This window comes from Salvia hispanica, chromosome 6, assembly GCF_029641045.1.
Source record: "Salvia hispanica isolate PSC_SH4W2 chromosome 6, Shi_PSC_v1, whole genome shotgun sequence".
Taxonomy (NCBI): domain Eukaryota; kingdom Viridiplantae; phylum Streptophyta; class Magnoliopsida; order Lamiales; family Lamiaceae; genus Salvia; species Salvia hispanica.
In genome coordinates, this window is record NC_142697.1 from 23,553,379 (window position 1) to 23,568,889 (window position 15,511).

At 40.1% G+C, this 15,511-nt stretch overlaps 2 protein-coding genes and 1 pseudogene across 3 annotated transcripts; 1 reads left to right on the forward strand and 2 right to left on the reverse strand.

Annotated features, from left to right (window-relative positions):
- Window positions 1-552: 552 nt before the first annotated feature.
- Window positions 553-1,768, reverse strand: LOC125204619 (Putative membrane lipoprotein). Its single transcript, XM_048103327.2, has 2 exons — window positions 859-1,768; window positions 553-785 (listed from the first exon to the last, which is right to left on the reverse strand). The coding sequence occupies exons 1-2, from the start codon at window positions 1,709-1,711 to the stop codon at window positions 733-735; spliced, it is 906 nt and encodes a 301-aa protein (XP_047959284.1). The 5' UTR covers window positions 1,712-1,768; the 3' UTR covers window positions 553-732.
- Window positions 1,769-6,694: 4,926 nt separating this feature from the next.
- Window positions 6,695-11,164, forward strand: LOC125203399 (uncharacterized; annotated as a pseudogene). Its single transcript, XR_016132839.1, has 5 exons — window positions 6,695-6,920; window positions 7,039-7,101; window positions 7,728-10,001; window positions 10,267-10,336; window positions 10,410-11,164. The product of XR_016132839.1 is annotated as an uncharacterized LOC125203399 (transcript).
- Window positions 11,165-12,346: 1,182 nt separating this feature from the next.
- Window positions 12,347-15,375, reverse strand: LOC125203400 (HIPL1 protein-like). The gene is made up of 7 exons (XM_048101732.2): window positions 15,034-15,375; window positions 14,795-14,952; window positions 13,838-14,620; window positions 13,529-13,745; window positions 13,264-13,442; window positions 12,919-13,157; window positions 12,347-12,821 (listed from the first exon to the last, which is right to left on the reverse strand). Exons 1-7 carry the CDS (start codon window positions 15,125-15,127, stop codon window positions 12,440-12,442), a joined length of 2,052 nt encoding a protein of 683 aa, XP_047957689.1. The 5' UTR covers window positions 15,128-15,375; the 3' UTR covers window positions 12,347-12,439.
- Window positions 15,376-15,511: the final 136 nt, after the last annotated feature.

Consider the following 15,511-nt stretch of genomic DNA (forward strand, 5'->3'; position numbering starts at 1 on the left):
TGGTTGTATCAGCGTTTAAATGGATGCATAATCTGATCAATGGGATCTTTTCTTTTTCTTTTCCCTTGAAGAAGCAGGTGGAGCGAATTCTGGAGTGACCCGAGACTGATCATTTAGTGGGGATGCAAATGATGCCAGATCAAATGGTGGAGAGTGAACTTTGATGGAATTTGGGATAAAGAAAGAACATTTGAGAAGAAAGTGGTTATCCCTTTGAGTGGTGGCGCTTTAAAGAAGGAATATATTCCATAAGGTATTATTGTTGCATCTTATTTTTTTATTGATGTTGGTTTCTTGGGGCTTGAAAATCAACTTTTTGCTAGCTGTGCTACATATTTTGCTACTGTCTTGACCCACAGTTTCGGGTGAACAAGAATTTGGATGGTTATGAGATAAAGTCGATTTCGACTGTAAAGTTTCGTGCTTTGTGAACTGATCGAATGTTCAAAACCTTTGTGAGGTTTATGTGCAGATGACTGACTGCTTTTTGGAAATCAGTTTTGTTTGATTTAATGTGGTTTACTGTATGAGATTATTGCTAATAGTAACTGATAAAACAAGCAAACACATAGTGATGTTCTTGACTGAATGGTAGTACGATATTTGCAGCTAATAGAAATACATGGTAAAGGAATTAATCATCTTCCGTACATTAGGAACACAATTTACATCAAACTGTTAAGAGCATGACCTTTGCAGAGACGTGTCGAGTTATTCAAGACAACGGCTAGTCTAGACGAAGACCAGCATGATGAACCATGAAAAGCCGATTAGTGACAGAGCCTCTGCAAGTTGAAAATATCATGTCAGTTTGCAAGGAACATGCTAAATCTCAAGGTAAAACAAACTAGTTCTTACCAGCTTTCCAAGGAATAGATCTCGAACCATGGCTCCACGTTCCTCCATAGAAACAATCCATCGTCCTGTTCAAGCCATCGGGGCAGTTGCAAGTGAATGCCTTGTCAGGGCTGCTCTTGTATCCACAGACTCCACCACTCTTCTCACAGGTAGCGCACAGTGTCGGGTAATCATTGTTGTAGTTGAACTTATACTTGATCGCGATCCCATATTTCCACCCTGCGGGATTGGATTCCTGACCGTTGAATCCATACAGCGCTGAGTAAGACGTGCATTGCAGCTTCTGCAGGTCCATCTCAAAGGAAGGTCCGAGGTCCACGGGCGTGTAGACACAGCATGTTGTGATTGGCAGGCTCAGCCTGCCAATGGCCTCACAGGAGTAGAGCAGGCTGCAGACAGAGCCACCCTCAGAGTCGCACATCGGGAAGGTGGTATTGCCGTTGCTTCCGCCATCTTCACTGACACTGTAGATCGGTGAGGAGGTCGTGGAGCAGCCGAGCAGCGCGAAGACTGTGCTGTCATGGAAGCTGAACGGGGCGTCCCAGTCGAGGCCGAAGCCTTTGCTGGGCTGAGTGCAGGAACAAGTTGACATGGTGGGGTCGGAAATGTACATGACTTGGTTGCTATAGTCTATGGTGGTGATGGTGTAGCAACCGGTGTGAGTGGTGAACGTTAGCTGCTCGCCGGTGCAGGTGACGTAGGGCGTGTAGCGCGGTTCGCCACAGCCGGCGCCGGTGCCAAAGGGGTATTTGATTGGGACTTGACCACAAGTGTTTTGGCAGGTTTGGGATGAGACTAAGTAGGGAAGAATGATGATCAGGATTGAAGAAAGGTGAGTGAAGAATGAGTTCATGGCTTCACTGGAGAGACTGTAGAGTAAGATGGTGATGGAAAAATGAGCGCAAAGACTAGGCCAATTTTAGGCTTAATATAGATGTTTTACTGGCTAAAATTTATACGACGACTTCAAATTTAAATTCAAATACAATCAAATTCTAAGAAATTTACAAATATACTTGAATCATTTCAGAAGTATCTTAAATTGGGAACTATTAAACAAAATATATTGCTTCCCCTTCCTATAGAAATAGATCAATTATAATTGACTAAGATTGCGTGATTGATAAAGTAAGAGAAAATGAGAAAAAATAGTTGAAAATTGTGCAGTGGATAATGGGACCCACAAATAATAAAGTAAAAGTGAAAAAGAAAAAGATAGTATATGTGATAGGGGCCTCATCTTGCTCGACATAAGGACCAACCCTACAGCTCCGACGTCTCCACGCAGCCCAACAAATCGAGCACATCCACAGCTCGATGCCATCGCCTCGCAGCCAAAGCTTGAAGCCAGCAGCAAGCCGGCCCATGTTTAGTCGCACATCAACCCAGACCATGCAACGACTTCACAGGCCCAGCCCACCCATGAAGCCAAACCCTAGACTCCAAATCAGCCGCATATCTTTTATTATTTATGTCATGTTATTTGATTCATATCTCCTATATATAGGAGAATTGTTTTAGCGTAAAAGACATTGAGAAATAAAGTTTAAACTTATTCTCATTCCGGTTCTGGCGGAAATCGCCCCCTAGCACCTCAACTAGGGTTTATCTTGTTCTTATTCTCACTTCAAACGTTCGTGCTCTAATTCGATAGAACTAGATTCTATCAATTGGCACTTTCATTGTTTACTCTTCCTCCATCCTATTCCTACCTCTCAAATTCCCTAAAATCTCACGCCACAATTCTCACGCCACAATATTCCCCAAACCCTCCCAAAAAAAAACACCAATCCACTTTCTCAAGATTCTTGACGAACTATAGAATCACAACAACACGCTCTCTGCGATATCACTGAGATACTCATGGACTTACGCCGTCTAGTAACTACTCACGGCGAATTTCTAACCAATTTTAGACATCATACACTGACCGAGGAGCCACCGGACCAGCAGCTAGTCGCAGCGCCTCCGCGGTGCTGGACACTTCCTCCGTCAATCACACAGCCGCCGCTGGAAGTCAAGGCCGAGCCCTTACCGCGCCTTCGCGTCAATCCCCCTCGCTTTGACAGCGACAATGCTCATGATTGGGTTCATAAAATCCAACACTACTACAATAATCAGTACATGCCGCTCCACGATCATTTATACCTGACCCAATACTTGTTTGATCATCCGGCATTGGAGTGGATGGCATACTGGGAGGAAAACAATAAAGGCAAAGATTGGGACGATTTTCTATTGGCAGTTCTTTACCATTTTGCTTCGGAATTAACTGAGGAAGTGGACGATGAAAAGCAATTAGGAGGCAATCAATTTGCTCCGGAATCGAACGAAGAGGTTTCCCAGGTAATTATTGACAGTCAATTTGGTACTCAACTATTGAATGTGGCATCTACCGATATAATTGCTAATGAGAGTAGTTACAAGTCAATTATTAGCAACGTGAGTTTGAACATGAATCTGGAATCGAACAAGATATTTGCTAATGGAATTGAATTTGATATGGATGTAAGAAAAGAGGTTGATCCATTCCATTGTATTGGTACTCCAAAGTCGTATGCCAGTCGGAGTGTGGATGCTGATTTGCAACTCCCAAATTGCGAGATGGGTGACGGAAATTTGCAGCCTGAAGTACGGAATATTCGAGGGGTCTCCGCCGACGCAGCGAGTCTCCTTGCTCTATACGGCGATGCTCGTACAATACCACCTTGTGACGCATTTCCCCCCTTTGAGTGCAGTGGCGTGGATGATGACCATCAGGTTGAGGCTATTATTGTCGCACACAAAAGACACACGTTGGACTCTTCAATTCCAGAGTTGACTAAGACATTTAGCGACATCGAGGAGGTTGTGTTTGATGGGAGTTTAGAAACACATAAAGACTATCAAAGATTATACCACTGCTAAGCACGGGGTAGGCGTATTAGATGATCATTTGGCTCATATTGAAGTCATGAAAGAGAGTTTCCATGGCCAAGCCATTAATGGAGACATTTATGGGTATGCTCCTGCACATAGGTCATTGGTACTTGCCTTGAAGTTGTCAGCCAACACGACCATTGCCCTACAACTGCTTTCCTATTGTGGACATGTTGATTGGAACATTGCACCTCTACAATTTGATGCAGATAATGAGGTTCACATATTTGATCCAGGAGTCTTTGGGGCGGATGATAATAGCGCTAGTGAGAACTCAGGCAGACGTTCAAAACGTCAACAATTCCAAGAAAATTGCCAGAAAGATAACATACAAATTTATGGTGGATCGGTGACACCGATTTCCATTTGGCCTGTGGGAACAATGATATCAACATTCCTTTCAAGGTGGAGGGGTACTATCGGAAGCCCGAGTTACGTTAGAATGAGTTCGTTCAAGCTTGGTAAATCAGCACAACTGGAAGGGAGCTTAGTTACTGGTAGGCCGCCCTCTTCTGCATCTGTTCCTGTACCGGAAATGCATGGAGCTAGGAGCAGCTTTGCGTTCTATGGCTTAGAAGAAGTTGATCCAGAGATTCGCAACATTATCCACAAAGAGAAGTGTAGTCAATTTACAAGCTTGGAACTTGTTGCTTCAAGGAATTTCCATTCTCACGCTGCGATGGCTTTCTGTGTTCATATGAAGAGCCATTCTTTGAGAGTAATAAAGGTTTCTATTGTTGTTGGGTCAATTGGAATTTGTATCGATGTTTCAATGCGGGTGTTTGCTATCCTGGACTCCAACTTGAGGGCAAGTCGAATTTTATCGGAGGGGGAGTTGATAGGGGCCTCATCTTGCTCGACACAAGGACCAACCCTACAGCTCCGACGTCTCCACGCAGCCCAACAGATCGAGCACATCCACAGCTCGATGCCATTGCCTCGCAGCCAAAGCTTGAAGCCAGCAGCAAGCCGGCCCATGTTCAGTCGCACATCAGCCCAGACCATGCAACGACTTCACAAGCCCAGCCCACCCATGAAGCCAAACCCTAGACTCCAAATCAGCCGCATATCTTTAATTATTTATGTCATGTTATTTGATTCATATCTCCTATATATAGGAGAATTGTTTTAGCGTAAAAGACATTAAGAAATAAAGTATAAACTTATTCTCATTGCGGTTCTGGCGGAAATCGCCCCCTAGCACCTCAACTAGGGTTTATCTTGTTCTTATTCTCACTTCAAACGTTCGTGCTCTAATTCGATAGAACTAGGTTCTATCAATATGTTGAACATGTGAGGAAATTTGAAAAGGCTTTAGCCTGTCATTTTCCTAAGTCCTTTGGCCTTTCATCTTAAGGTAACCTCCAAAATGTTTTATGAGGTGTCTTAATGCCGAGACCTCTCATGTGGTCAATCCTATCCTATAAATAGGTGTGGATTTGAGAGATGGAAAACACACCAACAAATCTTTCTCTCATCTCTCTAGCTCTCAAGCATCCTAGTTCACATTTAGGAACATTGCATTGCTCGATTCTCAGTTCTCACCTTCAATTCAAGTTCGCCGGTGCGTAAGAGTTTGAGGTGCTTCAACTCGGTAGGAGGAAAGTCGTTTCATCTTTGAGGACGTTGCATCAATCCATGAGCACTAGCCGGGGTGTATCTCGTCTTGCGGAGAGAGGGATACCTTGACTCGACTTGAAGAAGACAATAGTTTACTTTCTTGTTGCTTTAATTGTATTTACTTTGTTATCTTTACCTTCTAGTTTTGATTATTTTGCAATAGCAAGAGTTTGTATGTGTAAAAGCTACAGAGTAAATACAATGAAAGCAACAAGAAAGCAAACTATTGTCTTCTTCAAGTCAAGTTGAGGTATCCCTCTCTCCGCAAGACGAGATACTCCCCGGCTAGTGCTCACGGATTGGCGCAACATCCTCAAAGATGAAACGACTTTCCTCCTACCGAGTTGAAGCACCTTAAACTCGTAGGCACCAGCGAACTTGAATTGGAGGTGAGAACTAAGAACCGAGCAATGCAATGCTCCTAAATGCGAACTAAAATGCTTGAGAGCTAGAGAGATGAGAGAAAGATTTGTTGGTGTGTTTTCCATCTCTCAAACACACCTATTTATAGGATAAGAGTGACTATATGAGAGATCTCGGCATTAAGACACCTCATAAACATTTTGGAGGTTATCTCAAGATGAAAGGCCAAATGACTTAGGAAAGTGAAAGGCTAAAGTTTTTTCAAATTTCCTCACAAGTATAAATGAATATGAATTATTTTTATGAAATGGAAAAAAAAAAGAAATATCGTCTATTTCTATGTAACGGACTATTATATTTTATGCTACAACGGATAGTTTTTATCACCAACTTATATGTTTTTCGCTTCCAACTTTATAAGTATGGATGCGTAAATGGTATCACACAAATTTTTATTTATTCTCTTATGTTTTTGTTCAAATAACTTGTGAGAAAGTATTTTAAATTCAAAGGATGTGATTGAATGTTCCGATAGGAACTTATTGATCCTTTATCAGTTTTTTAATACTCCTATAGTTCATCTATTCCAATGTAAATGAGACCGTTTTTTTTTTTTAATATTCCACCTAAGGTTTTGGCAAAATATTAAACTCCTTTATTTTTTAAAATATCTTCTTCTATTTCATTCATTCTCTTAGTTTATTTCCATTTATTATTTATAATTAATTTACTAAACATCATTATTTAAATTCATGTCTCAAAATAAAAACACATCATTTAGAAGGAGATAAAGAGAGAATTAAAATAATAATTACATATAATTTTCCAAAAATAAATCTTAATAAAAAATCATTGCGAACGACCTATCTTTATTAAATTGGAGTAATACGAATAGAAATTTATTAATTATATTTGTGTCTTAATGAAATAGTAATATGAAATGAAAAAAGAAGAGGAAGTTCTCCCTCTCGCGTGAACTCCATTGCCGCCCGTTGCGCCGTTCACGCCTATCGTCGGAAGTTTCAAACGCCATCCGACCACAGCCCGCCTCCGTCTCTTCCCCTATTCATCCCTCCTTTTCCATCCTCTATTGAAGAAATATTTAATAGCTTGAAGCTTCACTACCATTCACACCCAACCTTATTTCTTGCAAAAAATTGGTAAGAACTACATTGAATTGAAAGAGTTGTTCTTGAATTAAGCTAGCGAAAGGGGCTTATCTTATACTTCCAACTTTCCCTATTGAAACTTCCACTTTTCATTTTTTTTTCCTCTCAGGAAATCGAGGAGACTTCGCATTGCCAAAATCCATCATCTGCTATGCGAGATTGAAGATTTTCAGTTAGTACTCATTTATCCTCTGTGGTGATTAAATTTTTGGTTGCTCAAGCTTCTGTAGTTAATATGAAGTGGATTATTATTTTATGCTGGCTACATGTTTGATGAATTGCCTTGAGTTTTATGTATGGCGACTTTCATGCACAATGTATTCGTTTCAATGAATTTCAGTTGTCTCACATGCATACACTAGGAATTCTACTGTGTGCTTATTATGTGTTTGATGAATTGCCTTAGTTTCATGTGTGGTCATGGGCATGGGCATAAATCTCGTTAACATTTGGTTAATCATGGATGAGGTGTGCTTTAATCGCGATATGATTTCAAATGAGCATACGCAGAGTAACGTCAACTTCTAGCAATGCTGTTGCTGTTAGCCTGTTAGAGTTATTTATGAAATTAATCTCTTTGCTATATGCTTTATATCTAAAAAGTGGAATTTGCAAAAGTGGAGCAAAATCATTAGTTGGTCAGACGTTGAGACATCAATATGTGATTTTTCTAGAAGGCATATGTTTTTTGTCAAAGCTTGGTTCTTTATCTGCACTCATGTCATATGTATAGTAGTTTTTTAATATTAATTGTGGATTTATTGATAATTAACTTTGTTTCATTTTTGTATGTATTAGATGATACATTGGTTAGAAAGTTTGGAGGGCAGCCACTTTGACCAGACATGTATTATTTGAAATTTGTGTTGACGGACCTCTTCCGACAGCATGAAGAGGAGCCCTATCATACTTTCATGTTGTCTAAAACCAAGTTCAGGGAGAGGTCATCTCACATTCACATGCTTTTCAAGTTTTTCTCCGTCGGGCTCATCTGGTCAGCGATCTTTTCCCAATTATTCACCAAAGAAACCTTCTATAAAAGATTCGGAATTTGTCCACCACATCTCAAGTATCCTCAAGCAACGCTACTATGAGCCTCTTCGACAAATTATGAGGTCCTTTGAGACCAAATTCAGGCCTGACCATCTGGTTTGGGTTCTCATGGAAATAAAGAATGATTATAGACTAGTTATGAAATTATTCAACTGGTCATATATGAGAAGATCCCCATCACTTGAGGCTCGTTGCATCATCATTCATCTTGCTGTTGCAGCTAATGATATAAACACGGCTCATAAACTTTTTCATGAATTCTGGACAAGTTCTAGTGCTGATGGCAATACCTTGTTGGTCTCCCACTTTCTTGAAAAATTGATATACACCTACAAAGATTGGGGTTCTACTCCCTATGTCTTTGACATCTTTTTCCAGGTTCTTACCGAAATTGGACACCTTGAAGATGCGCGAAAGCTCTTTGATAAGATGTTGAACTATGGTGTGGTTCTCAGTCTTGATTCCTGTAACCTGTTTCTTTCCAGAGTTTCAAAAGACATTGGTGGTCCTCTAATGTCGTTAAAAGTATTCCAAGAATTCTCTGAAGTGGGTATTAACTGGAATACTTTCTCATATAATATAGTTATTCACTCACTTTGTCAATCAAGGAAAACCAAAGAAGCTCATAACTTGCTTCTACAAATGGAGTTAAGAGGTTGCTTTCCTGATGCAGTAAGTTACAGTACAGTTATCAATGGGTATTGTAATGAAGGAGAACTTCAGGCCGTGCTAAGAGTTACTGAAGCTATGCTGCAGAAAGGTCTGAAGCCAAATGCATTTACATATAACTGTATAATCACTCTTCTATGCAAGACTGGTAAAATGGTTGATGCTGAGAAAATTTTGAGGGAAATGACTTCACAGGGAGTTTTTCCTGATAATGTTGTATATACAACACTTATTGATGGTTTTAGCAAACTTGGGAATGCTTCATCTGCATTAAGAATGTTTAATGAAATGCAGAGTCAGGATATAATTCCTGATGTTATTGCATATACTGCCCTAATTTGTGCCTTTTGTCAGAATGGAAAAGTCGCAGATGCAGATCAGTTTTTTCATGAATTGCTGAATAATGGGTTGAAACCAGATGAATTTATTTATACAACACTCATTGATGGTTATTGCAAGGCAGGTGAAATTAGAAAAGCATTTTCGCTGCACAATGAGATGATCAAAATGGAGTTGAATCCTAATGTCGTCACATACACTGCACTGGTTGATGGGCTGTGTAAACAAGGGGATCTTGAAACAGCAAATGTACTTCTTCATGAGGTGCGTGAAAAAGGACTTATTCTCAATATCTATACATGGAATGCGCTTGTCAATGGTCTTTGCAAATCTGGGAATATAGCACAGGCAGTGAAGTTAATGAAAGATATGGAAGTGGCTGGAATACAGCCTGATGTTTTTACCTATACTACTCTAATGGATGCTTATTGCAAATCTGGTCAAATGATTCTGGCACACCAGCTGCTAAGTGAGATGTTACAGAGAGGGGTTAAACCAACAATTGTTACATTCAATGTCCTTATGAATGGATTTTGTATGTCAGGGATGCTGGAAGATTGTCAGAAGCTGCTATGCTGGTTGCTGGAGAACAGTATAATGCCTAACGCCACCACTTATAATTCGCTTATTAAACAACAGTGCATCAGGAATGATATGCGTGCAGCTACTCAAACTTACCGTGATATGTGTGATCAAGGAGTGGTACCAGATGGAAATACCTATAATATACTTATACGAGGACATTCCAAGGCAAGGAATATGAGAGAAGCATGGTTTTTGCGTAAGGAAATGGTTGAAAAGGGACACAATCTCACTCTTGAGACCTATAATTCACTAATTAAGGGATTTATTAAGAGGAAGAAGTATAGGGAGGCTAGAGAACTTTTTGATGAGATGAGAAAGAAGGGATTAGCAGCAGATGAAGAATACATACTGCACCTTTGCGGATATGAATGATGACAATAGGAACATCGATTTGACTTTGATGTTCCGTGACGAAGAAGTTAAAAGGTGTGTCATTAATTGTTTTGTTTGGCCGACCTTCTTTACTAAATTATTGTATTTACTAATTAAAAATATTGCCTGTTTTAACTTGCATCAAAGTATGGTCATTATATGTCTATATGCAGTAAAATATGATTTAGGGTCAGCTATAAATATTTCATGGCAATAAAGCTAGATTTGAATAGAAGCAAGAATAAAGAAATGCTACGGCCCAGTTCAAAAAACAAATTTGTAACTGATAGACCTTTTATATATTCTTGTTGTTCTCTAGGGCGGCTGGAGTGGAAAAACTGTGATGTGGTTGCATGTAGAGTAAAGTCTATAACAGTAACAGGGCCAAGGTATGCTTGTTGCTTAAATCTTTAACTACACACCGTGGACAATTTATAACACATTTGGTAAAATGCTGTACAGGAACTTGTTGGATCTTTGGATTCCCGTGATGGAGAGGAGGCAGGATGAGTTTTGCCTAAAAAAAGTATGTGTACTAAACCTTGCGAATAGCCACTGGTGGTCTGACTTTATGATGCTTTGTGGATACAGAGGTCAAATTTGCGCAAGCCAATACTTTTGGATGTTTGGTCCAACTCCAGGAGAAGGATTGTAAATGTTAGAACTTGGAAACATTGAATTTGATTAAATAGTCCCACAAAGAGCCAATAGGAAGGTTTTTTTGGAACGAGAGGGAAGATAGTGGATGGATTCTATCTTGAATACTTCAACTCGGTTTATGAAGGAGTAGGACGATGAATAGGACTTGATTTTATGCATGAATTGAGATGATGATGAAAATCAGAATCGGCCATCATGAAGAGATTGAGATGGGATCTCATCCAAGTGATGGAGAGGCTTTGCTGTTTTATAAGCCCTTTAGCTGTGTGCATGGGCTATTTTACTTCAATTTCTGTCGATCCCTTGTTTACTAAACTCATGCTATCACGCCAATATACTCTTGGCATGGCTTTGGGAGGAAATGCTAACAAGCCAGAGCCATTATTGCAGATAGTCAGCTACTGCTTGGCATATATTGGTCTGTTTTTCCATTTATCTCGTGTTGATCATGTAATACCAAAGGTTGGCCTCTTGATGATGCCGACACTTATTCTGTTTCGTTGATAAAATAATTGATTTCACGAATACCTTAAAATCACACTGGATTTTTTCTTTCTTTCTCCGTCTCTTTATCTTTAATTTGTACAGTATTATCTATGTATTCATGTAATTGCATGCAAATTGCAAGGTTAGTTTCTGTTGAAGATGCTAATCAGGACTGGGAAAAATTCCTGGATTTTTTTGAAGGATGTTTTCTTATTCATTAGTTATTTTTTTGTAATAGTTTAGGTGAGTTTGTTTGCGTTGACCATAGTCTGTGAAATTCCTTTAACAAATTGTGTACAACGACATTCATTTCATAATTTTTTATGCTTCAAATGCTGGTGACCATCTCCTAGAATTGGTACTGTCTTGATTCAAAAGAAAATGGAAAACCAATCTTGTTATATATGCCATATAGAGTAGTCAGAATGACTAATTTCTTGATGGTTGAAATTTCTTAGCACAAAGTGTGGTTTTGCCACACGATTGGGGTACACTTGAACAGATGAAAGAGCTAAGCACAATTCGAGAGCAACAAGGACTCCATCAATGAGAGCAGCAATGTTGCAGAGGCCACATTGCAAGGGAAATTTCTGGAGGTCTGACTTTGCGTTTTCAACAGGTATATGCTCAAGCAGTTCAAGATTGATGCTATTTCGCAAAGCCGAATGGTGAAATTGAACTTATATGTGGTTTTCTTATATGGGAATTACTCTTTCAGGGCATACAGAGAGTGGAGCAGTACTTGCCTTTTGGGGAGAACATAGTCCACTACTGTAAAATTCAAGCATCATCAAACGCATAGATGGATTGCAGACCTCAAGATAAGATGGAGCAGCGCGTTTGCTTCCTTGTCTGTTTACACCTCAAAGGTCCAATAGTGTATCAAGTGCACGGCATACACTTGGAGCTAGGAATGATTCACTCTTTATAATGTGTGATGCTTTGGAACTTTCATCATCAGGCAAAGCATACACATTTATTCCTGGTGCTTTTCCCTAGATATATTTTCTAAATTAGTACTCCATATAATTTTTTTTATTTGGTTAAAAGTAAGAAGTTTTTGACAGTTATGTACTTTTACATGCAATTAACCTATAATAAATCCTACGATGCAAAAACTCAATTCAGCAGTATATCCAGCAATTCTATCTGCATTTAGTTTCCATTGTATTTAACTTGCTCTCAATTCTAAGAGATGTGTGCGTTTCTCACAACTGATCACAAGCAGTGATGGTAAATAAAATTCAGAAAGATTGTAAACAAACACATCATATTGGATATTGATGGAGAGACATCATAAGTCTACTATATTCCATTCTCAGGTTCAGTACAAGGAATCTAACATGTCACAGGAAAAGCAAAAACGCCAAAAGAAGAAGAAGCTTCATGGCTGAATGTGGCAGAAGAAAATATCCATGAGACGGAGCAGGTGCAGGAGGATTTCTAGAAGTCGCAACTTCCTTGGAGCAGGCATAGTTGCATCGGCTTGGGCGAACTATTCTGTACACTCCACTCTGTGTTAAAATGTAGACATCTCTTTTGTTATCTTGTCCAAATGAAAATATATACTCTAAAGCCGGAAGATTGCTGTTGGGCACGACGTCACACTTAATGGGAGAATCTGTGGCACAGCTAAAAGGAGTGTCACTGGTTGTAAAGTTCCCACTGTTTCGAGGAGTTTCTGACGCTGCCCAAATGTGGCTTGCGTAAAGGTCCCCGTATAGGTAACTGAGAACACACAAATAGGCAAATGTAAGTTAGTTTCTCAATATAAGCCATCATATTTTCAAAGAAACAAAACAGAGATGGTTTCTTGTGTTTTCACCTTCCGTAGGTGCATGGATCGGTCTGGGACCGGTAAAAGAATCCACCTGATATTGCTGCAGATCCAAGTTTGTTAATATTGGAGTGACTGTATCCCAGCACTGGGAAGATGGGATCAATGGAATCTGCAGAAGTATTGCCCCCCGGAGTCTTCTGAGGCTCGAATTCTTGGGGGCCTTCATAGACACGCCATCCATAATTTCCTCCCTTGGAAATGATATCAACTTCTTCATATTGATCCTACAGAGACACCAAAAAGGTAAGCATCACTCAACAGTGGCAGTTTTCACACTATTAAGCAGCATTGATATTCGATAAAGTTCTGTTTATAGCAGTATATTTGAACCTGTCCAACATCAGCACACATAAAGTAGGAAGGTCTCTCTGCATCAAAACTACAGCGCCACGGATTCCTGAGGCCATAAGCCCAGATCTCCGGTTGCATTTCTTTGTCTTCTAAATAAGGATTATCTTTTGGGATAGAATAGTTTCCCCACAGGTCTAGTTTAGCCATCTCATCTTCGCCTGAGAATTCAACACATTATTCTGTGAAATTTGAGATCATATGAAAAAACAGTGTCTTTTATAGATTATGTATCTTGATTACTTACTTGGAAGCTTGTCGACATCTACCCTCATAATCTTTCCAAGAAGCGATTTCTTGTTCTGAGCAAAGTTATAGGGATCTCCTTTACTTCCTCCGTCCCCCAACATGACATATAGGTGGCCATCATCTGGGCCAAAGAGAATTTGGCCACCATGATTTGCTGTAAAGGGTAGTCCCAATGTGAAAATCCTCTGTACCTCTCTCGGTCTTGCTTTGTCTGCCTAGAGATATCAATCACTCAACTCAGTTGCATTATTCATTTTCTTGTTCAATCTATTTACTGAATATCTGTTTCTAATGTGATAGTGTTTACCATTGATGGGCTTGCAGCAGTTCCATTGGCAGAATACTCAGCAACAACGATATGATATTTGCAGACTTCTCCTGACTCCAAGGAGCCTAACTGAGACGGATCACACCCGACGTCTGAATTGCAGGCACACCTCCCACTACATCCCGGAGACTTCTCCTTGTCGCAGTTGAAGGACGCGAAGAACCTCCCATTCGTAGCAAAGTTTGGATGAAACGCCATTCCCATCATTCCAAAGCTTGTATCCAGGTATACTTGGTCCGTCAAGTCAACAAACGGGCTCGATTCATCGACTCCCATTACCTCACCTGAATCCTGTTCTGGTATGGTGGCTAACCAGATTTTTCCTGCCAGGTTGGAGAAGAAAGCCCGGTTGGATCCATCAGGATGAGGAACCATGTTGATGTATGAGCCATTGCCGATTTTCTCAAGGCACATGCTTTTTGGCGGAGGCAGCGTGTCTGTTTCGTTAAGTGAGACAGGCTCCCCTTCGAAGCAAGGAGAGCTTTCGCCAGAGGCGCCCCCAAACGCATTGCAGAAGTCGGACTTGGATTGCCAGAGGTCGGTTAACTTGGACAGAGTCGCGTTTTGTGAAACCACAGCCTTGCTTTGCAGCGCGGGAGCGAATGGGGAATTCAAAATCAGCACATCTTGGCATGATTGCCATACACTTGAGCAGAAGCTATCATTTCTCTGGCTTGATGCTGCTGTGGAATTACACAATATTGGGACTGATCGAGGCTCTGAATCAACGTTGAACAGCTTTGCTGAGAATGGATCACAAGTCTGGTACATGAAGATTTATGTAATAATCATCAGAAAAATGCATTCATCTAATCACAGACTTTTTGATAGGTAAATTCTCTCTTAACATTTGTCATTGATTACAGAAGCTAGTGGAAGCTTATGTTCTTTATCTTCCAACAAAAAGGAGTAGTAAAGTTTGAGCAAAATACTCACTGCGCAGATGATAGATTTGACAGCTGAAGCACAGAAAGAATCAGAAATGTTCATGGCCTCAAACTGCTTCTGCAGCTGAACATCTTGTGCTTTACTGCAACAGACTTTCCCATCGTACGGACAGAACGACAAACGCCCCGTCTTGCTGCTCGGTTGCCCTGCGCGCGCGCACACACATGCTCATTAGTCTAAAAATAAAAAACAAGAAATGGCACCAAAAAACAGACACAAGTACATACTCAAGTTTGTGCAGAGGGGATATGAAGAAGAAGGAGAAGGCAAGAACAGCAGTAGCAGACAGAAGAGACACAAATTCTTGACAATATTTTCCATGGAGTGGAAAAAAGTCACATGCACCAATGGCCACCAAAGCCTTATCTTCTGCACTGCCACTATAAATGCTGAAGCTGGAAAGGCTGGATTGAATTAAATATTCAAGTGATTATCCAGAAGCAATTGAACTTTTCATATTTCTTCATGAGAAGAAAACTCCCTCCTCTTTTATCAAACCAGAAAGGTAAGTTTGATGTAAAAGGAGTCTGAACTTTGAGGGCAAGTGGTGGTGGACATTTATTTATAGACTATGGACACTTTTGACTTGTGCATTTACACAAAATCTCAGTGGATAGAAGTGGTTAAAAAGGAAAGCAATAATGTCTGAGACCAAATAAATGCATACTCCTATATAATTGGTGGGTGATTGGTGGTAACACTAAA